We start from the raw sequence: 26,008 nt of genomic DNA on the forward strand, positions 1-26,008 counted from the left end.
GGATGGTCCTCCACTCCTCACCCAATTCCCCCAGCTACCACCAGTGGGGGATGTTCCTCCCTCACTAAAGGAACTTTTCATGGGCAGATGGTCCACCCCCATCAGTCCTCTATAAAAGTACCTTCCAGTCTCCTGTTCGAGGAGATTTGGTACCTCTGAGCCATGTGCTTTATGCCAATCTCCCCATGAAAAAGTCCAAGGATTTCTTTCATGGTTTCCCTCCCCCCACCCTTCCTTTCCCTTGCTCCTAAATAAACTATCACCTTATTCTAACTACTTTTTGTGTGCAAGAGGGTGTAATTCTTTTTGGTTGTTTTTTGTTTGTTTGTTTTGTTTTGTTTTTTTGCAGGGCAATGGGGGTTAAGTGACTTGCCCAGGGTCACATAGCTAGTAAGTGTCAAATGTCTGAGGCCAGATTTGAACTCTGAATCCAGGGCTGGTGCTTTATCCACTGCACCACCTAGCCGCTCCCTGGTGTAATTCTCTAAAGAGGAATTCCTAAGAACCCCAACCCCTAACCCTCAACCTGTACCCCATTTCCCCCATTACAAATTGAGTCTCTACCACTATCCCAGTGAGAGGCTAAGGCTACAGCTTTTAATGGTGTCAGTCTTGGTAATAGACATTCTCTCTCCTCAACAGCAGCATCTTCAACATGTATCAGCCCTTGGAAATGATAGAGGCCTCATTAGGTACTGTTTTTAAGGATGACAATTATATTCAGTGATGCAGTATAGGAAAGTAGAATAGATGCCACCTCTACGGATGGCAAAGAGAGCCAGGAGTGCCATGTGGTAAGGATACCGTAATCACTACAAAAGGTCAGTCCCTGAAAGAAACTAGAACTTAGGCCCTTAGGACTTTCTGGAATATGTAATCAAAGAGGGCAAAGTAGGTACCAGGGCAGTGGCAGTACTATCGCTATCAGCAACACCTCTGTTTTCTTCAGTAGTTACATCCCTGCTTACCTGGATCATTGGTGGTGATGGATGAGGTCTCAGTAGGTGCTAACCTTGAAGATAGAAAAAGTAGACCATCCATAGTATGACAGTAAGAGGACTAGACATTGGTTTACAAATGTGAATATTATATGTGTTTTGGGTATAATTAGAATGAACTGCATATTTTTGATTGGAAGAAGAAAACTATCAGGTACTATCTCTTATTTTTTTCTTCTGAGATAGAAACAAAGCACCATAAGATATCAAAGTATTCATTGCAGTATTTTTTTTTTGTATTGCAAAGAAATAGAAACAAAGTGGGTGACCATCAATTGAAAAATGGTTGAGAAATTGCATTATTTGAATGTAATTAAATATTATTATCCAGTTAGAAATGAGAAATTCAGAGAAATGGGAAGATTTTAAAAAGTGATGCAGAATGACATAAGTGAAATACACAACGACTACCATGATATAAATTAAAAAAAAATCACTAAAAGGAAGATGAGCTCTGAGTAATAGAAAAATCAGTAATGATTCTGGAGAAAAAATAATGAAACATATCCTCCTCTCAGCAGAGAGGAGAGGGACTATATGGGTAGAATGTTGTATACGATTCTCAGATTTGGTCATTACTTAATTTTTTGAATATCATGTTATTATAACAGAGAATTACATTTCCATTTGGGCAGTGGGTGTATTTCCAGAAGGGACTGTAATTTAAAAACAAAAAAGCACCAATAAAACATGTTAAAAAGGAAAAACATCCTAGTATATTATCATTAAATGAAAACAAAATTATGATAAATTTTGATAGTAAATAAATTGTTCAGTGTGGTCTCCCACTCTGAGAAATAGAATCTAGCTAAATATTAAAATTTTGTTTGTATTTCATCATCTTTCAAATATACAGATTGCTTGTTTATTTCTTTGTCTTCATTTTCCTTCCTTTTAACAACCATTTCCATCATATTTTCAGCTGGCTGAATATGCTTCCTCAAAATAAATACAATGAGTGAGGCTGGGACATAGCTCACTCCTCGTAAGATGGTTGACAATCCAAGATAGATAGTCCTGTGAAGAAATGTAAACCCATAAGATCTTATGCAGTTATGCAGTGCACTGAACACCCACCTATTCTCAAAAGCTGATTTGTCTATGCATGAGCATAGTATATATACTTTAAAAATATTTTGAAAAATTTTTATTTTTTTCATAGTATATATCCTTGCTGCAGTTTTGTTAATCTCTCTCTCTCTCTCTCTCTCTCTCTCTCTCTCTCTCTCTCTCTTTTTTTTTTGCGGGGCAATGGGGGTTAAGTGACTTGCCCATGGTCACACAGCTAGTAAGTGTCAAGTGTCTGAGGCTGGATTTGAACTCAGGTATTCCTGAATCCAGGGACGGTGCTTATCCACTGTGACACCTAGCCGCCCCCAATGTCTCATTTTTTCATGGGAATTATAGTTGGGAGAGATCTTAGAGATCAACTAGTCCAACACCCTCATTATACAAATGAAGAAGGGGAGGTCCAGAGAAGTGGAATGCCCTTACCAAGGTCACACTATTAGTAAGTGGCAGAACCCAGGTTTTAACCCAGGTCATCTGACTCTCCATCTTGTGCTCTATCCATTATACTACAATGCTTCTATTACTTTTGTGGATAAGGGATAATATTAGGAACTTGGTAGAATCACAAAGATAAACAAGACTTATCCCTGCTTGCAAGGAAATTACAATCTAATAATTGCACATAATGACTAACATATACATACATTTATATATTTTATATATAATTTATACACATATACATGTTTATATTTGTATATAGATACATGTTTATGTGTATTTATATGTATACACATACACACATAAATATTTTGTGGTTAATTAAAAATGCATCTGTGTCCTCTCTGAAACAGGAGGGGTATAGTGGAAAGGTCACTGGATTTTGAGTCAGAAGACCTAGATCTAAGTCCTGCATTCATTATTTATGTGACTTTGGGCAAGTCCCTTAACCTCCTATCCTCTGTAACATGAGGAAGTTGGACTCAATAACTTTTCAAATTCCCTTCTAATGCTAACGATCTCTTATACTACATCTATTTGTTTGAGTGACCCAAAACAAGACACTTGATTGAAAAGAGATAGGCCTCTATTGGTGGCATTGAGATTTGCAAACCAAAGAGAAATCAGTATGTCATGTGTCCCAAGATGGATGAGCAAAGTAGTCAGTGTCATCATGCTCAATAATTATTGCTCAATAATTACATGCTCAATAATAACTATGAAACTAGAACTAAGTAAAAACAATGCATCATTCATCATTCAACAGAGATTGGCTTACTCTTTGTCAGGGTTGTTATTAAAAAGAGCCATGCTCAAGTGTGGGCTGTATTAGATGGCCTTCTTCAGGTCATTAAGAGGCAGCTAGGTGACACAGTGGATAGAGCACTGGGATTGGAGTCAGAAAGACCTGAGTTCAAATCCTGCCTCAGACACTTAATAGCTGTGTGTCACTGGGCAAATAACATAACCTTTCTCAGCCTCTGCCTTAATTAACTCATTTATAAAATGGGAATAATAATGGTACCTGCCTCCTAGGGTTATTATAAGAATCAAATCTTATTTCTAACCTGACTATGCTACATGATCCTAGAGAAAAGATAATAATAATGATAACTTCTCTAACTTTTCCACCATGCCTGGACATCAGATACTTCCTAACCTTCCCTGGACATTTTTCAGCTTCCCCTTATGCATTGTCTTCCATCATTAGATTGTAAGTTCCTTCATGTCAGGGACAGTCATATATGTATGTGTATGTGCCTGTGCATGAACGTCTACATTCATGTGCACTTATGTATGTGTCACAGCACACACATGTGTATACGCATAGATATATGTGTGTATGCATGTATACACATATTTGTATTACCAGCACTTAACACATGATAGACACTTAATAAATGTTTATCTACTGACTGACAAATGAGATTTATATACACACATATACACATTTATTTACATGCATGTATAAATATATATATGTATACGTATATGCGTGTGCATATATATATGTATATATATACACACATACACATATATGTAGTTTTGGAAAACTTGACTTTCTAAGTGATATAAATGCTAGCTATTATTTAAACCCTAGTTATATGATTCTGTGAATTTTATGACCGTTTATGTAATATTTTATATACCTTCATTGATCATGATTTGTGATCTGGATTCCAAAAAACTATGAAATAATGCAAGTAAAGCTCTTTGCAAACCTTGAAGAACTATGTAAATGCTAGGTATTATTCTTATTTTGAAAAGAGAGAAAGAAAATGACACGACATAAATACCTATGGGAAATATTTCATTTAAAGCAATTGAAAAAATGCCATAGAAAAATTAGAGTCACTTAAAGGAAAGTTTAGATAAGACTAGTACTACTATATCTTTATTTAAATAGTTCAGGAATGCATGCTTTCACCACTATAGGTACTTGCTTCACCAATACAGATCATGTCAGCATTGCATAATAGAATGAATGCTCGATTTGGAGTGTGGAGGCCTGTGTTCAAATCCTAACTCTGCAACTTACCTACCCAAGTGACTTTGAGTAAGTTATTTTACCTTTGTGGGCCTCAGTTTCCTCATCTATTAAAATGAGGAAATTGGACTAAATCACCTCTGAAGTTCCTTCCAACACCAAATCCAGAATCCTGTGATCCTGTGTCATATTGTGCTGAACCTCCTTGAAGTTCCTCTAATTTCAGATATAAGGTCTATCATCTGACCCATAATTGAAACCTTTCCAGCTGGGAAGACCTAGTACAGTTTGTATTCCTTTGGAAGAGCTTTTAGAACACACACACACACACACACACACACACACACACACACAATTGCTTTCAAGACACAATGAGGCATTAGTGTAGGACTTTATTGAAGGTATACCTCAGTAGAGGGCCTTTTACTCAGTGATCCAGTAAATAACAGTTATTATTACCTGAAGTTCATGGAATCATATATCCTGCAGGCTCCTGACTTCCCACACCGCAAAGTTCCCCAGTGCAAACATGTGTAATCTATTAAAACTCCAAAGTAAATGGGAGCTGGAATTCCAGCTAAGAGGAAAAACAATTGGTTAATAAGATTAAATCATGTCTTATAATATTGTTTCCATGTTTTTTTCTCACCATTATAGATTAGTTTTGCAGTCTGAGGCAGTCAAACATATGGCCAGCCTCAACACTGCCCAAAACACTCCTGAATGTGCAGAACCAGATTAAAATGCAATCATGTCGGGGCAGCTAGGTGGCGCAGTGGATAAAGCACCAGCCCTGGATTCAGGAGTTCCTGAGTTCAAATCCAGCCTCAGACACTTGACACTTACTAGCTGTGTGACCCTGGGCAAGTCACTTAACCCCAACTGCCTCACTAAAAAAAAAAAATGCAATCATGTAATATTTAAGAAAATAAATAGAAATACTATAAAACAGATAATATTAATATGTGGTTTTCTAAGTCAATGTGTAGTTCAGATAGATCTTTTATGTATAGTTAGTGGCTCCCATTTCTTTTTATCTATCTATCTATCTATCTATCTATCTATCTATCTATCTATCTATCTATCTATCTATCTATCTATCTATCTATTTATTTTGTGACTCCCATTTCTATTTGAGTTTGATACCACTGGTGTAGTGGATAGAAGGTCAGCCTTAGGAAGACCTGGGTTCAAGTTCTGCCTCTGAGACAAAGTGGCTATGTGACCCTGGGCAATTTAAACTCCAGTTTTAACCTCTTAGTGTATCTCAAGCAGACTAGATGGTGCCAACCTGAACTGGTGGAGGGAGTTTCCTCATTGGGGAGTTCCTTGTTGTTGTCGAGTCATCTTTCAGTCATATGTGATGCCATATGAGGTTTTCTTGGTGAAGATACTAGAGTGGTTTGCATTTTTTTCTCCAGTGAATTACCCTATTTTATAAAGTCAATATGGTATCATAGGAAATTTTCTTTACTGGAGAATTAGGAAGATCATATTGCTTTGGGGTGTTAACCTGCTAAACCCACAAGACAGGTTTTTTTTCTAAAGGAGAAAAAATTTAACTCAAAGATGATGAGTGATTCAAATAGAAATACATTAGGATCTTTTGGCAGTGGGATAGGGGATAGAGCATTGGGAATGGAGTCAGGAAGACCCAATTCAAATTCAGGAAGACCTAATTTCAAATACACTAGCTGTATGACCCTGGGCAAATCACTTATCCTCTGTCTGCCTTAGTTTTCTCAACTGTAAACAGGAATAACAATGCCACATACCTCTCAAGATTGTCGTGAGGGTCAAATGAGATAATATTTGTAAAGCACTTAGCACCACGATGACTGGCACACAGATTTTATGATGTGTTTGGCTAATTTGATGAATAAATTTTTCTGTCTTTCCAAACCCTTTAGTAGCTGAGAGAAGGGTATGGGATAGAGAGGGGAATTTTGTTTTTAAGAGAAAAAAGGAGGGGGCAGCTAGGTGGCACAGTGGATAAAGCGCCAACCCTGGATTCAGGAGGACCTGAGTTGAAATCTGGCCTCAGACACTTGACACTTACTAGCTGTGTGACCCTGGGAAACCCTCATTGCCGAGAGAGAGAGAGAGAGAGAGAGAGAGAGAGAGAGAGAGAGAGAGAGAGAGAGAGAGAGAGAGAGAGAGAGAGAGAGAGAGAGAGAGGTATTACATGGCATACAGAAGCAAATGAACATAGTACATAGTATTTATTAAACCCAAAGGCTTCACTTGCTAGAGTAAGGACTCACTATTTGACAAAAATTTCTAGGAAAAATGGAGAGAAGTCTGGAAAAAATTAGGTATCAACTAATATTTTATATCATATACCACAATAAGTCCCAAAAGAGCATATGACTTAGACACAAAATATGGTGTCATAAAGAAATTAGGTCAAGGAAGAAAATACCTTTCATATTTATGGATAGGGGAAGATTTCATGACAAAATACAAGATAGAGATGATCACAGGAATTAAAATGGACAATTTTGATTTTATAAAATTTAAAAATTTTTGCATAAGTAAAACCAATGAAGTTAAAATTAAAAGGGAGACAGGACTTCGGCTTGGCAGCAGGGACAGGGAGAATAGGGAGAGTAGATAGATCTCATATTTTATCCACATGTTTCTCTTTACTAACTCCTAACATACTTTATTATTGTTATTATTATTATTATTTTGGGGGGGCAGGGCAATGAGGGTTAAGTGACTTGCCCAGGGTCACCCAGCTAGTAAGTATCAAGTGTCTGAGGCTAGATTTGAACTCTGGTCCTCCTGAATCCAGGGCCAGTGCTTTATCCACTGTGCCACCTGGCTGCTCCCCCCCAATATACTTTAATAAATACTTAATGCCCAAAGATTGGTGCTATATGTTTCTAATTTAAGGTGACCATTCATTAGATTTTAGATATCACAGCTAGAATTTTAGACCTTATACCTGGAAATAAATTATATGACCAACAATTGGGGAATGGCTTAATAAAATATTCCATATGAATGTTATTCTTGGGAAATAATGAATGCAGAGAAATAAAAAAGTGAAAATATGAAATGAAAGAAGTAGGAGCAAAAGAATGTTATATAAAGGTTGATTTCAAGCAACAATACAACTCATGATAAAGACAAAGGATATTGATGTTACCTTGTTAATGCCCGCAATTTCTGTTATCAAGATTAAATAAGGGGTATTTTTACATGTGTAATCACTTGAAATTACTTTTTATACTGTTTATATGAATTGTTTAAGTTAGGAATTTTATTTTCTTTTGCTTATACTATGAGTGTATTTTTTGAATGTCTTTTTCTTCTTTGTGGTTTTCCTTGCTTATTTTACCTTTTTTGTCTTTGTATGTGTACACGTTTGAATATGTGCATATGTTGATAGAAGATAAAATGAAATTATCAATTAAAAATAAAGCAACATCAACATACAGAAGGGAAGTATTTACTAAATTTTACTCTGATGAAACTAGATAATTTATATAACCTTCAGTTTTTGCTTCATTTGTATTTATATTATGTTGGAGAGGGAACAAATAACTTATTTTTTACCAAGTATCCTTGTGCATAACATGTGTAGACCCACACCAAGAGCTTTCTCATTGGGCTTGATGCTCCTGGGGGGGAAAAGAAAGAAATAAAATCATACTGTCAGTAGAAAAAAGGTTTGAAAAGACTTCCTACAAATCATTCATCTCTGTTCAGACAACTTTACACACCTGAGAAACCTGCAAGGATGATTAGTATCAACCATCTTCTAATTATTCAGGGAGTGGTTATATTGTTTGTGACTAGATTGCTATTTTTATTACTTTCATCCTTCTGTTTCCTCCTTTGTGGTCTTAATAGCTCATTTTTATTTTGTTATCACAACATTTCTCTCATGTATTCCCATTTTGCCACCCAAGTATGCTTTATTACCATTCCTGAAATATTTCAATAACCTCTAAACACATCTTCTTGTATCAAATTGACTCTTTCCTTCCTCTAAACCTTTTGTTCTTTTCACTACCACACTAATCTTTCTTATCCATAGATGTCATCATGTCAGCCCTGCAAGTCAAAAAATTTTAGTTCTCTATTATCTCCCAAGCAAAGTTAAAATTCCTTTGTTATTTAAAGTTCTCCACAATCTAGACCTCTTCACTTTTCCTACCTACCTTCTCAAATGACCTCCCTCTCTACCCTGTGTTGCTGCAGATAGGACTTTTTTTTTTTGGTGGAGCAATGAGGGTTAAGTGACTTGCCCAGGGCCACACAGCTAAGTGTCACAGTAAGTGTCAAGTGTCTGAGGCTGGATTTTAACTCAGGTCTTCCTGAATCCAAGGCTGGTGTTTTATCCACTGTGCCACTTAGCAGCCCATATATAATATATATATATGTATGTGTATATACATGTATGTATGTATGTATACACACATACATACATATACACATTACACTAAGCAGGACTTTTCACTTTTCTGTACTGTGTTTTCATTTTTTCTTAAAGTTCTGTTATTACCTTCAACCCCCAATTCTGTCCCTAAACTAGAGTTGTTTCCAGATACGCAACCACTTAAAACCTCCTTAGTATAAAAGAGAGTCTGATGATCACATTATGAACCTATAGTCTCCTACCTCTCTAAGGAGATGAGGGAGGTGTCCTGTCCTTCACTTTTCTAGCTCATTCATAGTCTTTCCTCAATCTAGTCTCTATGTCTGGAATGTTTTAACTCCACTCCTCTCCCCTTTTTACTCAATGAATTGTTTTCCTTAAAAAATATTTTTTATTTATATTTTTGTATGTACACTGCCAGATATCCTCACCTCCTCACCCCATTCCCCAGAGAACTGTTCCTTATAGCAAAAGCTTTTTGTTTTTTTAAATAAACAAAGGAAGAAGAGGAAAAAAAGATAAATAAAACTGATAAACACACTGGAAAAAATGTTATAGTGATGACACAGTTCATGGTATAGAAGAACTGCTTAATAAATGCTTTTTGATTGCTTGATTGATGTTCACAATTCCTTTGTACTTATGCATAATGGTTTTGTACTTCTCAAAAGCAATTGTCATATATTATTGTGCAATAATTATCTGTGTTCATTTCTTATTCCTCAACTAGATGGAACTCTATGAAGGGAGGATCCTCTCTTATGTACCTCTTTAGTAAACCTTTACCTAATATGTATTTAAGGGGTTAATGTATGTATCTAAGGGGTTAACAAACATTCATTCACTGGAAATGGTTTGAAAGTTAACAAAGGAAAAGATGCCAATCTTGTCACCTGGCTCCAGGCTTGCTAGGGGATTGTTTCGAAGATCAAAATTGTGTATGTTCAGAATAATAGCATTTTAGCAGCTTAAACTCTAGGAGAGTTACAGAACATAATTTTTTTGAAGTCAAACTGTGAAGGAAAGGAAGAACAAATTAAAGAATACCCAAGAAGCTACCTGAAAGGACTAATCAAGGTATTCTGATTTTAAGGGATATAAAAAACAGAATAACATTTTGGTCAAAGTGCTTTTCTCAAAATAACCTGATAGAGTTACTGCAAGTACTATTTTCTCATTTTATTTTAAGGAGAGAAGCAATTTGAATATTACTTACAAGAGAATGGTTATCAGCTCTTTCCTGTGTTGTTATTTAGTAAATAAATCACCATAGTAATCTTTGAGAATTTAGGCTATTTGAAAGGGTCATGGAAGGATTTGGATTGACTATATTCACACTAATATCATGCAAATATCAGGTTGGCTTGAGGGTGTTGCCTTAAGGAAGTTTCAAAGTTAGATGTAACCTGAAGCACTCTCTGAATAGCTAATATGGTGGTTGGGTCTGATTGAGTAACTAGTGAATGAGGCTATCTATGCAGTGTCACTACAGCCTCCTAACTGGTTTGTGGGAGAGTATTCCCAGGTGTGTCTGAGGGATTTTTCCCTTATTATTTCCTTTCCTATTCTATTTATTTATGTGCCTTTTCTTTGAGTTAATGTGTTCTCAGGGTTGATCTGACAAAAAGAAGCATGAGATGGGGATTGAACAGATGCTGACCCAAAGCATGACCTGAACCTGGGAGTAACTTTTCAGGGATTCATGTTTGAAAAGGACTCAGACTTTGTTACAGATGAGGAAACTGAGGTTTGAAGAAGATAAATAACATGGTCATGCAGCTAGAATGTAAGGGAACTAGGACTTTAAAAACTCTGAGTCCAGTTCTCTTCCTATAACACCTTCCCCTAAGAAAGTGGAAAAAGCCAAGTTATTGTTGTAAAGATGTATCTTCTTAATATCTTTGTGCTTATTAGTGCTCAGCTCAATCAGAGACCCCAGCCAGTACATTGATATATTTTATGTACATGTATTGATATATATGTATGTGTTTATATGTATGAGTTTGTGTATGTATATGTAGATGTATATGTAGATGTATCTGTATCATCTGTATATGTATATGTGTATATATGACTGCCAATAGGGTCCATGATACCAAAAACGTGAAGCACCTCTTTTCCATAAGAATCATCTCTATGTCTTCCTGATGAGCTTAAGGCCTTTACACTTTCCAGTTTATTAATGACTCCATGAGTCCATCTCTTTGATTAAACAATTAGATATCTATGCATAAACTCCAGAAGAAAAATGGCTCTCGATGAACAAAAATTCCTCAGTTTTACTTTCTTGGACCCATTTGGCAAGTAATAGTTCTTCACATTCATGGAGAATTGACTGGCTCTAGAAAGATGAAATTCTAAATGAATGGGCCATGAAACCAGCAAAATAAGACAACTTCAGTAATTAAGGCAGTTAGTGTTGGCATAATAAAAAACAACAATAATATGTTATCCTTTGACAAAGGATTTCTAGACATGGCAAATGCTCTCTTAAATGGAATTTAGATCTCTCTTTTTCCAAAGGGGAAGACTGAAGAACACTAAAGCCAATTCTCCAGAAAATGCAAAGACCAGTTCTTGAGATTTAAATCCCCTTCTTCTAAAAAGGGAAGGAAAACCAGAGAAAGACAATGCCTGTAAATATTAAAAGAAGGATTTTATTAAACTGGGAAGAAAATCTAGCATGATCATGGGTAATATTCAGCCTGTTGCCTAATAGGACACCATGCAATAGATTGCAAGAATTTTTATACAGTTTAAACAAATACAGGTAAGGAATTTGGAGGAAAAATGGGCTTTAAAAGGCCCACTTCCAAGGGGAGGGTGTGTGTGTGTGTGTGTGTGTGTGTGTGTGTGTGTGAGGAATTCTAGGTGTAACGATTGGAATAACGCCACCTGCTGGATACTTACTGTAGAGGAGTTCTGCCCATGAAGGGAAGGTCTTTGAGGGCAAGACCAGGAGTCAGGAAGTGACGCGGGCTAGTGGGAGGAGGAAGGAAGAGACTGGCGCTCAGTCTCTTTCTTTTTTCCTCTGGACTCTGGTGGAGAAGGGAGCTAGAAATGTGCTCTCCCTTTAATAGATAGAAATCTAGGCCTTTTTCTCTCTCTTTACCAAATTCTTATTCTCCTTAATAAATGCTTAAAAGTCTAACTCTTGCTAAAGCTTATAATTTATTGGCGACCACTCATTAGATATTTTAGACAGTTTAGCTAGAGTTAGACTTTTAAGCATTTATTAAGGAGAATAAGAATTTGGTAAAGAGAGAGAAAAAGGCCTAGATTTCTATCTATTAAAGGGAGAGCACATTTCTAGCTCCCTTCTCCACCAGAGTCCAGAGGAAAAAAGAAAGAGACTGAGCGCCAGTCTCTTCCTTCCTCCTCCCACTAGCCCGCGTCACTTCCTGACTCCTGGTCTTGCCCTCAAAGACCTTCCCTTCATGGGCAGAACTCCTCTACAGTAAGTATCCAGCAGGTGGCGTTATTCCAATCGTTACAGTTGGCAATTGGGGTTAAGTGACTTGCCCAGGGTCACATAGCTAGTAAGTGTTAAGTGTCTAAGGCTGGATTTGAACTCAGGTCCTCCTGACTCCAGGGCTGGTGCTCTATCCACTGCGCCACCTAGCTGCCCCTGAGGCAATTGGGGTTAAGTGACTTGCCCAGGGTCACACAGCTAGTAAGTGTTAAGTGTCTGAGGCTGGATTTGAACTCAGGTCCTCCTGAGTCCAGGGCTGGTGCTCTATCCACTGCGCCACCTAGCCGCCCCCTGTCTAAAATATCTAATGAGTGGTCGCCAATAAATTATAAGCTTTAGCAAGAGTTAGACTTTTAAGCATTTATTAAGGAGAATAAGAATTTGGTAAAGAGAGAGAAAAAGGCCTAGATTTCTATCTATTAAAGGGAGAGCACATTTCTAGCTCCCTTCTCCACCAGAGTCCAGAGGAAAAAAGAAAGAGACTGAGCGCCAGTCTCTTCCTTCCTCCTCCCACTAGCCCGCGTCACTTCCTGACTCCTGGTCTTGCCCTCAAAGACCTTCCCTTCATGGGCAGAACTCCTCTACAGTAAGTATCCAGCAGGTGGCGTTATTCCAATCGTTACATAGGGGTGGAGGATGTGACTTTTTTGGGGGGGGGGAGGGAAACAGGACAATGAAGGTTAAGTGACTTGCTGAGGGACATACAGCTAGTAAGTGTCAAGTATCTGAGGCCAGATTCAAACTCAGGCCCTCCTGAATCCAGGGCTGGTGCTTTATCCACTTCACCACCTAGCCACCCCCAAAACGGATACGTTACTCTGATGATTACTCCATGGAGATGTTCTTTGTGTTTTGTTTTGTTTTTCTTTTTCTTTTTGTTTTTCCAGGGCAATGGGGGTTAAGTGACTTGTCCAGGGTCACACAGATAGTAAGTGTCAAGTTTCTGAGGTCACATTTGAACTCAGGTCCTCCTGAACCCAGGGCCAGTGCTTTATCCACTGTGCAATTTAGCTGCCCCCTGAGGATGTGACTTTTGATACACAGAGTTTTTAGTGATAGGCGGTTCAATTCAAGGCTTGATTATACATATTTCTTTGGAAAATAAAAGGATTATTCCAAAGTTGTAGAATAGTTGAAGATAAGGCAAGGGAAATGACTGGTAAAAATGTGGGCCAAAGAAAATTAACAACTAGCTCTTAAAATTATTTCTAAGACTGAATAACACATGGATATCTTTCTTGATCATGGTAGTCAACAAACCAACCAGCAACACAGAGAATGGGCTATATGAGAACCCTGTATAATCTCGATCACTATAGGATATACAAAAGAAATAGAAGAGAGAGTCTTGCCCTCAAGGATCACTCACATAGTTACACAAAAGAATAGGGAACTTTTTAAAACAATCAATAGCCAAAAGTGATGATCTTCAATAATAAAGAGGTGACTCTTCATACCTTAGAAAGACCATGTACCCAGGTATTGCAGCTAAAGAATAAATGAAACTGCTGAGTGCTGACAATATTAGAAAGTACTGAAGCATCATAGAACAGGCTGGTCTACTCCCACATAGTCCAAGAAAGGCTGAAGCATTTCTTGAAGATTTGATGCAACTGCAGTTTTGAAAGCCCTTTTTAAAAAATCAAGGAAATAATTTAATTAGAAGTGATTTATTTATATTTTATTATATAACTAAAAAAATCTCATTAGCCGATTAGAAGGAAAAAAACAAACCAGATGGGGCAGCTAGGTGGTGCAGTGGATAGAGCACTGGCCCTGGAGTCAGGAGTACCTGAGTTCAAATCCGGCCTCAGATGATTGACACTTACTAGCTGTGTGACCCTGGGCAAGTCACTTAACTCCAATTGCCTCACCAAAAACAAACCAAACCAACCAACCAACCAAACAAAAAAACAGATAGATCAAATTGAGGACTGTTAATTCCTGTTAGTTAAGGCAAACTTCTTAAATTGTGGGTTGTGGTCCTATATGGGTCGTGAAAAATTTGGCAACAGTTGAAAGGTTATATATACCTATTTTACATACCTATATGCTCAGCGTTGCATAAAAATTTCTTGGGTGAAAAAGGGTCATGAGAGGAAAATGTTTAAGAAGCCCTGAGATCAGGGACCATTTTCCTAAGGCCTGGCTTTCTCAGGTGTTAGGCAAAACAGAAATTATCTTTATAGAACATCCTGTGGACATGTTCAGAATATACTTGTCCTATCTCAAGTATTTCAAAATCAAATTTATATATATGTATATAAACACACAAATACACACAATGCATGTACATATGTACATATGTTATATGATATATGTCTACAACAGGATATGGTCTTGGACAGATTCCAAAAATGATGCAAAGCATTTTAGAATGTTATGAAATAATTTAATAAAGGTCATACTTCTTTCCCTTAAAAATGCTTAAATATATACATATAAACATAAATACATATAACATTTATATCTATTTGGAAAAATAAGCATTTGTGAAGTCTTCACTCAAAATAGTCACATTTTACCACACACAATATGCCTGCATTTTAAAAGCATAATTAATTTTTAAGGATGACTACAACTTCTACTAGGGTAGTCTGAAAACTTTTCTCTGAACATAGATTCAGAGTCTACATTTAGTATTGTTTACACAATCACAACTTTGATTGTAAAAACAACAACAAAATGGCAGCCAATTTAATTGTCTTTGCAATGAGTTTGAATTCATTTTTCAAAAGGGGAATAAATAAAAACAACTTATCCATATAATTACATTTCTATACCCTTACATTTACTTCAGTTATATAAATATTTCAGGGTTTAATATTTAGGGTTGGCATTCTCTTTTTGCGGGGGGAGGAACCTAATTATCTGGATAATTCTCTAAATGTTACACTTTGTTTTGCTAGGGCATATTTGGTTTTAGCTGTAGTGGAATTGTTTTGATTTTGGTCCAGTAAAGAGTAGGAGGCAAAAAAGCAAATCAAGTATATAGACATTGACTATTTCTCCCTGCAAATGTATATAAAGTGTTAATTTATATTTTAAGGAAAATTTGGAAATTATAATTTATGACACCAAAATTATATCTAGGCTAAGTTTTCAAATCAAGTTCACAACTTCCATAAAGAATTTCTATTTATTACCATATTCACCCCTGTTCCAAAGTATGCTTCACAACCAGCAAGACAAGCTGACATATAAGATAAATTATTATCTCCACACACAGGGTCCCATATTTTGTCTTGACAATTGCAGTCAATGTTGCAGTCAGCCAGTACATTTCTTTCCATATACATGTTTTGTTGAATTCTGTAAATGATTTAAAATAATGAAAAGTATATCAGAATTATAAAACAATTTTAATAAAGATCATACTTCTTTCCCTTTTCCTTTAAAATGCTTAAAGCAAACATTGATGTTAGGACATCTAGCACACAGATAATAATAGCATTTCATAGTATATATTACTCGATTCTCTGTGGCTGCTTGGGGGGAAGAGTTGGTGAGAGTTTGGAAGATAGGCTCATTTCTCACCCAAGGAGAAATTCTTCATAATCTCTCTTGTGGCAAGTTGGTTATAAGGACCTAATGGAGGTGCTGGCTCCTCTACATGTCAACTTCTTCCTAGCATTTTCCTCTCCTGTTATAGACTTCTCCTTGAAGAAAATGAAGAACTGCATACCTTCACTCTTGAAGCTAGAGACAGGAATACTTAGAATCTCTTTTGTCCCAAAGTCATGAAAGCATTGTTAAGGGCTAAAATTCCAGCTGTTCTGTCTAAAATATCTAATGAGTAGTTTCCAATAAATTATAAGCTTTAGCAAGAGTTAGGCTTTTAAGCATTTATTAAGGAGAATAAGAATTTGGTAAAGAGAGAAAGAAAAGGCCTACATTCCTGTCTATTAAAGGGAGAGCACATTTTTAGCTCCGCTCTCCACCAGAGTCCAAAGGAAAGAGAGCGAGACAGAGTGCCAGTCTCTTCCTTCTTCCTCCCACTAGCCAACGTCACTTCCTGATGCCAAAGAAAAGACGCATGTTCTTGCCCTCAAAGACCTTCCTTTCATGGTGGAACTTTTCTACAGTAAGTCTCCAGCAGGTGGTGTCATTCCAATCATTACAGCATGATATTGAGTAATCTAATTTCCACCAATAAAGAGAGTCTTATGGGCTTTTGATCCCTGATTACATTCATATCTTGATAATTGATAAAATAATTTTCTTGCAGCAACCTGATAAGGGTATCATTATTACCAGTTTATAAATGGGAAATGTATATTCAGAATGGCTAAGTGATCAGCAATGTAACACAGATATTTTCAGAGATGGTACTTCAGACTATCTACTAATTCATCAGCATTCTTTTTATTATATAATTCTGTCACCTAAAATATTAATGTATTACTGTAAAAGTATTGTTGATTATTTTCAGCATTTTTATTTACTCTAAGGAACCAGACCTAAGATGGGAGAGTCAGAAGGTGGGTGGCCCTATAGTCTTGAAATCATAGAATTATGGAACTCTAAAATAATTGATGTTATTTAGTTTAACCCTCTCATTTTACAGATTACAGAAGTGATATGCTCCAGGTTATACCACTATTAAGTTGTGAAACTATTATTATTAGAGCCCATATCTTCTGACTGATAGCTCAGTCTTGTAGATTTTACAATTCAGTCTAATACACACAGAGGAACAAATACATTTTCTCTGTGTCCAAGATCACAACTTCTACCCTATTTCATTTATTGCTGATCATCTAGACTTATCTGATCAAACCATGTTAGTGTGCATAGATGGATTGAGAATGATAAAATGATGAAAAAATGCGGTAAAAATAAATAATTCAAAAAGAAAATAATCTTTTAATAGATACAAAAGGATTATTTGATTTTTGTTTATGGGAAGAAATTATGCCTCAAACCTGAATTGGTATTTTTAGGGGAAAATGTCAAATTGAAGTGAACATACCCTTCATAAGAGACAGTTAGGCCCGCAACTGGAGAATTATCACATACTGTTAAAAAACATAACATGTTCAAAAAATAGTCCAATAAAGACATACAAAATGCTATATAAGCAGCTTGCTTCATATTTATCTTGAACTTCTTCATAATAAAACCACCAGCTAAATATCCAAAGCATATTGGAGGCAAGTTATAAATACCTATAAAAACAAATAATATTTAAGTTTACAGACAGCATCTCAGGAAAGGAGCACATTTATAATCTTATAATCATTGAACCTTAGAACTCATTGTTGTTCTGCTTGCCCCAGGTAATTAGTATTTTAGGTTTAGCAAAAATTATGGATAGTTGATGTTATTTATTTCACCACCTCTATACCTACTTTAGAGAGGTATGGGCTTGAAAAAATATAGTTAAATGATTTTTTAAGATATCTTTTTTGTTCAACCTGGGAGAATCATACAATAACATTTGGTGGCAAGCATCTTGTCAACCATTAATCAATCCTGTCTTAAACTACTTTTGTACCTTTACTCCCATCCCTGATAGCTTTTAACAAAATGGCAAGTAGAGTAGGTAATATAGATATGTGCTGATTGGCTTTCTTAAAGCAGTACAAAATTTCAAAGTATAGTCATTAATTTCAACCAACTCCAGTGTGGAAAATAGAAGAGGAAACCTTGAAACAAGACTAAAATTATTTACTCTATTATACATCATAATTCACCTTCTTAAGGGAATTTTGATTTGAAATGGAATTGGATATGATTTTCAGAGCTAAGTAACTGATTTTAGTTACATCAAGGTTTGTCTCTGGGGACCAAAGTTAGAAGAATATTCATTTAAATCTCAGCTATCATGAGTATATAGAAAAAGAAAGACAAATATAAGAATTGGACATAAATTTGGACAAGTATTCATGTAATCTTTTTGTTTTGTTTTGTTTTTTTGTAGGGCAATGGGGGTTAAGTGACTTGCCCAAGGTCATACAACTAGTAAGTGTCAAGTGTCTGAGGCTGGATTGAACTCAGGTCCTCCTGAATCCAGGACTGGTGCTTTTATCCACTGCGCCACCTAGCTGCCCCTTATTCATGTAATCTTAATGAACTAGTTAGTTGTGCAGTGCCAGTGAGTCTAGGGGTTATAGATTCCTGTGTTGTTTAGTTGGGAAGTGTGTGTATGTGTCTTTGTATATATGTTTGCATATACTGGCATGCATGAACACTACCTATGGCATGTGCATATGTATGTAGAGGGAGGGTTGTAGATTAAGGTAGAAAATAGATTTAGGAACTTTTATAAGGATGTTAGGAAAATGGAGATATAAGACTTGTTTTAGGGAATACTAGACTTGATGTGAGAACAAGAAGCGGAAATGGTTCAGGAAGTAGCTATTATAGAGAGCAACCATTCACACCATCCTATGCTATTGTCTACTATAATTACCATAGTCTAAGGATATTTGGGTTACTCTTCCACCTTTCTATTACTTTAATATTTGGTCCACAGGCTTCCTTTTGTCCCATGCTCACCCTTTCATTGAGGAAGTTCAACATTTTTATTGATCAATTCTCAAACAAATCATAAAATTGATCAGACTCTCCTGATTAATCCCTGACAGCCACATGCCAGCATTGCTACACCTCACTTCCTCTTAGAATTGTACCACATCTATAATCTAGAACTTCAAAATTCTCCTGCCCAATAATAGCCTCCTATCATTTCATTTATGCCAAGCTTATTTTTTGCCCTTATCATGACATTTAATGTCTTGACCCATCCCTATTTTCTCAGTCTATCTCTTCTACTCTGGCTTCGCTTGCTCCCAAACCCAGCCTTAATTCCATGGTTGTTTAATTATTTCACTATGTCCTTTCTTAGAACTCCTTGTTCTTTTGAACTTTAACTATTACAGACCTGTAGATTTTCAGCCCTAGTTGACTTCCATCATACAATTTCTATGGCCTTGCTCCAGTACTACTGAGCATTGAAAGAGAAGATAATTAAAGTGAACTCACATAACTTATTATATATTTATATTACATAAACTCAACTAGACCCTCACTACAACTTGATAATCCTTAAACTTGATCTCTATTGACTCTCTTATTCCCCAGTGCATCTATTCTTCTCTTCTCTTCTCTTCTTCCTCATTCCAAATTTCCCTTCCCAAAACTTTTATCAAGGACTTTCATTCTTTCTCTTCCACTCTTCAGAACATTTCAGCACCATCAACAATTTTCTCTCCTCCAGGACACAAAACTTTTTTTTATCTACTCTTACTAAGGCTAGTATTCTTTTTTGTCATGGATTCTATTTTCTTCTTCTTACTCTAGATCCTGGATCCAGCAATCATGCCACTTGTATCCATCATTAGCCTTTCTGTCTTTACTTGTTTCATTTCATTCATTTAGAAACATACCTAGCCCCCATAATTGTTAAAAGTCATCCCTTGACCCATCTTTTTTTTTTTTTTTAGTGAGGCAATTGGGGTTAAGTGACTTGCCCAGGGTCATATAGCTAGTAAGTGTTAAGTGTCTGAGGCTGGATTTGAACTCAGGTACTCCTGACTCCAGGGCCGGTGCTCTATCCACCTAGCTGCCCTTGACCCATCTTTTGTGATCTAGTTACCACATTTTTCTCCTTTCTGTCACTGTTAAATTTTAAAAAATTACATGCAATGGATCCATTCCCTTTCTTATTTTTACGAACATACAAATGAAGAACATGAACCAGTAAGATAAAAATGAGATAATAAGGCGCTAATTAAAATCAGGAGAGGTTTTTTTGGTTTCAGGCATAAAGGTTACAAAATAGAAACAAAGCATGAACCTTCAAATTAGCAAGGAAAGATTGAGCAGTGTGAAGAATAGGATTAAAGGTTTGAGTGTATATCTAGGAATGAACATTTGGGAGTGCTTTTTAAAATAAATAACCCATGTCTATCTAATTTAAGCAAAGGGGTGATATGCCAGAAGTTTGCTGGCACTGTGGGATCATGTAACTGGATCTGGAGAAATTTTTGCTCAGACATTTGTTAGCTGTATGGCCTTGAGCAAGAAAATTAACCTCTTTGAGCTTTGGCTTACTCAACTTTAAAATGAATATGATGTGCTAGATGACCTGTAAGGTTCTTTCATACTTTAAAATTTTTCGTTCTATGAAATCATTCAGGCAGTGGTTTAAAGGATGAAATGGACAATGGAGATAGAGGAAGAGGAGGGAAGACATTCATTTTACAAGTACAAATGTCCCAACAGTCTTAGTGTAGTTTTCAGCTAAAGCCAGTGAGCCTCTTATCTGGGGGTTATCCTGTAAGTCAAAGCTTAAAACCACACTAAGACTTTTGGTATACCTTGTATTTATTAAAGACCTGCTAGGTGCAAAGCCCTGTGATAAGCAGAGTGGTAGATATGAATAAGAACAAGAGATAAAAGGGTAATGTGACATAAAAAGTAGCATACCACTTCAAAGGAGGAAGAGTTCAGTTCTGATCAGGTATATCAGGGGTCCTCCTGGTGGAGATGGTATTTTATCAGAACCTTTAAGGATGGGTAGAATGTCATAAGATCATAGATCTTAAAGATGATTCAGTCCCAACCCCTTACCTTTACAGTTTAGGAAACTGAAGCCTAGGGAGGTTTACCTTGTCCAAGGTCACAAAGGTAGTGTAGTGAGTAACAGGATTCAAACCCAGTCCTTAATGACTCAAATTCAACATTCTTAGCACTACTCCTCACTGTCTGTCACCAAACTTACTCCTACAGCCACCTCATTCATTTCCAGAAGAGTAAATAAGGTTATAAAGGTAAGCATAACATATACTTTCATTCCAGCATTTTGACTGAGTCCATGTTCCATTTATGAAGTCTTACTAAGAAGGAGACCTATAGGAGAGATGAAGTAGAAAGCTTGTGTTCCCTAGGACACGGCTTCTGGAGTCTTTGCTTCCTTTTTATTTCCCATTCACTTACCTGGTAGAGGTGAAATGTTGGGTACCAGAGGTGAAAATAGCCCATGAGTCTTTTATCTGGGTTTTTTTCCTGGGCTCATTTTGTTATATTTTACAATACTTTATATAAAAATCAGCTTATAGATAGAAGTTCACATACCCATTAGGAAGATTGCCTCTGAGGCAGATATGCCATATTGCTGTTCCATATACTTGGGCAGGAAAGAGAACATAATGATGAAAGCATTGAATTGCAATATACTTGTGACCAAGAATAATACATAAATTCGATTGCAAAAAAGACTTTTCATTAATGGTAAGAAATCTGAAATGAAATAAAAAATCACAACAGATTATGGACTATCTGCTTCCTTTATTGTATGATTAAATAGTAAATATAAGAGCAGGAAATTGAAATATGACCGTGTGTGTGTGTGTGTGTGTGTGTGTGTGTACTCACATGCTTTCTGATTACTCTTTCCTCCTCCTCTCTTGAAATCTATTCCTTATGGAACATGTATTTTGTCAGGTATTAGTAAAAAGGAAAAAAGCTTGGTAGGCTCTCAAGTGATAGTATTATCGAAAGTATTATTATTACAAAACCCCCTGTGCTTTAGGAATATTCTATTTTTTTTCTGTTTAAGATAATAATGTTGTAAAAGAAATCAAATCCTCAGAGGAATTTAAGAGAAATAAAAACACTAACACTGACATCTGGACATACATTTTACTGTTATTATTTTGCTGTTAACACAGTGTTAGGTAAAACAACATTACAAAGATCAGTTAAATTCTTATGGAAGAGTTTGGTCCACTCTCATTGCTGAGTCTCCCAAAGAAGGAGGAAGTGTGATTGGCATGTAAAAGGAATATGCTCTTGGCCAAGAAGGCTGCATAGAGGGTAATAGTTATTTCACAGATATCTACTAGTTCTCTAAATATTGCTTTTATCCTGCAGTATTTCATATATATATATACACCTTTACAGCCACTGCTACAAACTTCATTTCCTTTTTTTCCATGTTGTCTCTTAAATTTGAGCATTCTAGTTGATTTTTGGCTCAACTTTGCCTTGATTCTGACTTTCTATCTTGGTATGTCATTTCCACAACACTCTTTTCTCTAGGATTCTTTTCTCATGACTTCTTTCAGTAATAGTTCCCATTTGAGGAAAGCTGTTGAAAAGCTAGAGAGTGTACAGATGAAAGCACCCTAGATAATGATAGACTTTGAAATGAGGATCATAGATTGAGAGATGGAAGGGACCTCTGAAGGTAATCCCATCCTACTCTCTTATTTTACAGTTTGAGAAACTGAAGCCAAGAGAAGTTAAATGATTTGCCCGAGGTCACAGGAGTAGATAATAAGTAGAATTACAAGAATTGAATCCATATTACTTATCTCCAAAAGCAGTATTCCTTCCATTACACTATGCTCTCCTCCTTGTGAGACATTATGTACATTTGTGGAGCCAGTTGAAGGAAATGGGGATATTTATCCTAGAAAAAGGCTGTCTTTAATATTTGAAGGACCATTGCATCGGGAAAGAATTAGACTCTAGTTCTTCTTGGTCCCAGAGAGAGCAATGCATGAAAATTATAGAGAAGAATTCAGTTTCTGTGTGCTGACAGTCAAGAAAGCGATTGTTATTTTAGCTTGGATTAGAAGAAAATAAAACATAGTGTCCAGGACTAGAGAAGGGATAATTCTGCTGTCCTCTGCCCTGATCAGGATCCTAGCCTAGGCCAATTTGTAACTTGTGAGCAGTCAAAATAGCATTTAAATGATACATTGGTATCAGCACACTTAGGAGGCTTCATGTGTCAAAGATCAGTTTGGCTATTTTCCCATTAATTGTAGATTGGTAGACTTTTCCTGAAACAAGTGGATTGAGTGAAAGGCCCCTTTCCATCACTTATTTGGTGAGCCCTATGGATTATTGTCTATTATTCTTCTCAGGGTTTCAATGAGTTTACCTCCCTGATCTAGAGCCAGCAAATCTGTATTCACTCCAATTTAATTGTAGATGGGCAATCATCCAGGAAATTGTAGACTCAAGTGACAGAATTGTAGCTTCCACACCTGGTGAACTAGTTGGACTATGGGCCTGAAGAGAGGACATGGGAGCCAAATGGAATGTTTATAACCCAGAATTGAGGGAATTCAGTTTCATGGAAATTATGATTTATCAGAGAGATTGAAACATGGTTAATATGCCCAGCTCATAAATGTCTACCACTTCTTCAAATATTGCTTTCATCCTTGCCATATTTATCCATGTCACTGCTGCAAACTTCATCTCCTTCCTGTCTGTTGAATTTTGGCATCCTAGTTGAAGGGAAGATATTTTTATTCTCAGAGACACTCAAGGAGAGGGCAAGCTTGAAGTTTAGGTGGTCTTTGTAGTGCTATCCTTTCACTACCCAGAAATTAATAGATTTATTATCAGTACTTTTTTTTCAGGGCAACGAGGGTTAAGTGACCTGCCCAGGGTCTCACAACTAATAAGTGTCAAGTCTCTGAGGATGGACCTGAACTCAGGTACTCCTGAATTCAGGGCCAGTGCTTTATCCACTGTGCCACCTAGCTGTCCCTATCAATACTTTTTGACTTAATGAATGATACCACACATAAAAAATAGAAAGAGCAAGAAAATTATCATATGTTGTTGCAACTCTTCCCTTCTCTCCTCTCTTTCATTTTCTCTTAACCATCTTGGTGCCTGATATTCTTTTTTAAATTTCTATTTATTTATTTATTTGTTTATTTATTTATTATTTTTTTTTGTGTGGGGGGGGCAATGGGGGTTAAGTGACTTGCTCAGGGTTGGGGCCTGATATTCTACCACCAGAACTTTATTCTTGTTTGCTGTTAAAATGAATCTTCAGCAAGGATTGTAAGTAGATGATGTTAGGACAATTAACATGATGATCAGATTTCTTTAGTCAAGTCCCTAAGCACTTAATGTACACCTACTATGTGCCCAGAACTTTGCTATGTGTTATGAGGGAAGGTCTTTGTTGCTCATACTTTGCACAGAGGAGTGTGTTTGAGGTCATTTTAGAGTAAGTTAATTTCCTTTGAAAACTGAGTGACAGATTCCAGTCACAATCATTCCCCTTAATGCTCTGACTTATTGTGAAAGTGTAATTCATTAATTTGAGATAATAGTTTCAATGGCAGCATAGTAGGGTAGATAAAGGCCAGCACTGGAGTCAAGAAGACCCATATTCAGATCTTGCATCTAACATATATTACAACTTAGGGTGTTTCTGTGATCTCGATAACTCTCTTAGTGCTATAAATTAAATTATAGGCATTTTCATCTGTGGTGAGATTTTTCCATACCATTAGTTTCCCGCAGTGATGAAATCATGTCTGGATAAAAAAGGGAAAATATATGAACTTGGAATCTCTATTATTCAATATATTTGCACCCATTCATCAAAGAACTGAGACATTGTAAGAACCTAATTTGCTTCTGAGACATCAAGTAAAGATTAAATAATGACCAGAATTATAATTCTTTGAAAATTGGTAATTTGTGTATGGGATAATAATGACTCTATTAACCATTATATTTCTTTAAAATGAACACTCCATTTTCTAGTCATGATGCTTAACCAAGGGGAATTAGAATCAGAACTGAAGTATCTAAAGGAATTTAATTTATTCTACTTTAGTAGTTTATACAAGAGGCAGCATAGTATAGTTGCCAGGGAGCTGTTCTTGAAGTCAGGAATAATGAAATTAAAATCTTATTTCTAACACATATTGTTTGTCAGCCTGGGCAAGTCACTTAACTTCTCAGTGCCCTAGGCAATACTGTAAATTGAAGAACAGATGTTGATCTTCATTGGTTAAAGAAATTTTATCACCCAAAGTTCTATCAAGAAAACCAAAGATCTTTTAAAAATAAAAAAAAATTTTAAAAATAAAAAAAAATTCACTAAAAGAATCATTATTAAGTTGTTAAATAATTTATTGAAGAATTATTATTGATGATAATTAGCCAACTTAAAACAATATTGATAGATAAATTATATTAGATATATGTTGACATTAGGCATAAAATAAATAGAAAAAGTAAGAAATACATTTTAAATGTTTAAATTATTTTTTGTTTACTTACCTATAGTGATGTCTCTCTTTTCTGCTTTGGTTTCATTTCTCTCATTTTCTTCTATAATATCCATATTAGTTTCTAATCCTATCTTTGGAAGAGATTTGGGCAAGAAGAGAAATGGAACTCCAGAGAGCACATTCGCTCCTGCACATACTAATAAACCGAGCCACCATGCGCCAACCCACCGTGTGTCAGCAGGAGTTATGATCAGATCATCTGAAAATCAATAATTATAGTTCAAATTAACTCTGAATTCCATACTTTATATTATTTGGTAGATCTTTAGATCTAATAAAATACAAAAAGATAATTTAGGAAGTACTCATGAAACTTTTACCTTCTAATTTTTAGCTTTATATTTAAGCAATAAAATTTAGCAACAAGCTAATTTCTTCATATTCCATATCAAATAAAATGCTATATTTAATGGCATTTCAAAATGTGGAATAGAGAGAAAGTAGACAGAATGAGCAGCCATGGAGAGTTTGAGCTCTGCATCATTGGAAGGAACACCCACATCAAGGAGAAAAGAGAGCCATCTGAGTATTTGAGTACAAATTTTAAATTATTTCTGAATAATTCTAAGTTTAATTGAAGGAAAAATT

The 26,008-nt window shown here is 36.0% G+C and overlaps 1 protein-coding gene across 9 annotated transcripts in view; it reads right to left on the reverse strand.

Annotated features, from left to right (window-relative positions):
• Window positions 1–1,264: 1,264 nt before the first annotated feature.
• SLCO1A2 (solute carrier organic anion transporter family member 1A2) overlaps window positions 1,265–26,008 on the reverse strand; it is a 54,112-nt gene continuing 29,368 nt past the window's right edge. For 7 of the 9 annotated variants that reach the window (XM_043964971.1, XM_043964972.1, XM_043964973.1 and 4 more), the window contains 8 exons: window positions 25,410–25,619; window positions 21,438–21,602; window positions 17,329–17,524; window positions 15,503–15,668; window positions 13,814–13,986; window positions 8,059–8,123; window positions 4,954–5,071; window positions 1,265–2,015 (listed from right to left, as the gene is read on the reverse strand). In XM_043964971.1, coding sequence (XP_043820906.1) covers window positions 1,814–2,015; window positions 4,954–5,071; window positions 8,059–8,123; window positions 13,814–13,986; window positions 15,503–15,668; window positions 17,329–17,524; window positions 21,438–21,602; window positions 25,410–25,619 — 1,295 coding nt within the window. In that variant the 3' untranslated portion in view covers window positions 1,265–1,813. The remainder of the gene's footprint in view (window positions 2,016–4,953; window positions 5,072–8,058; window positions 8,124–13,813; window positions 13,987–15,502; window positions 15,669–17,328; window positions 17,525–21,437; window positions 21,603–25,409; window positions 25,620–26,008) is intronic. The other 2 variants (XM_043964974.1, XM_043964977.1) reach the window with 2 other exon arrangements.

Source organism: Dromiciops gliroides, chromosome 5, assembly GCF_019393635.1.
Source record: "Dromiciops gliroides isolate mDroGli1 chromosome 5, mDroGli1.pri, whole genome shotgun sequence".
Lineage (NCBI taxonomy): Eukaryota > Metazoa > Chordata > Mammalia > Microbiotheria > Microbiotheriidae > Dromiciops > Dromiciops gliroides.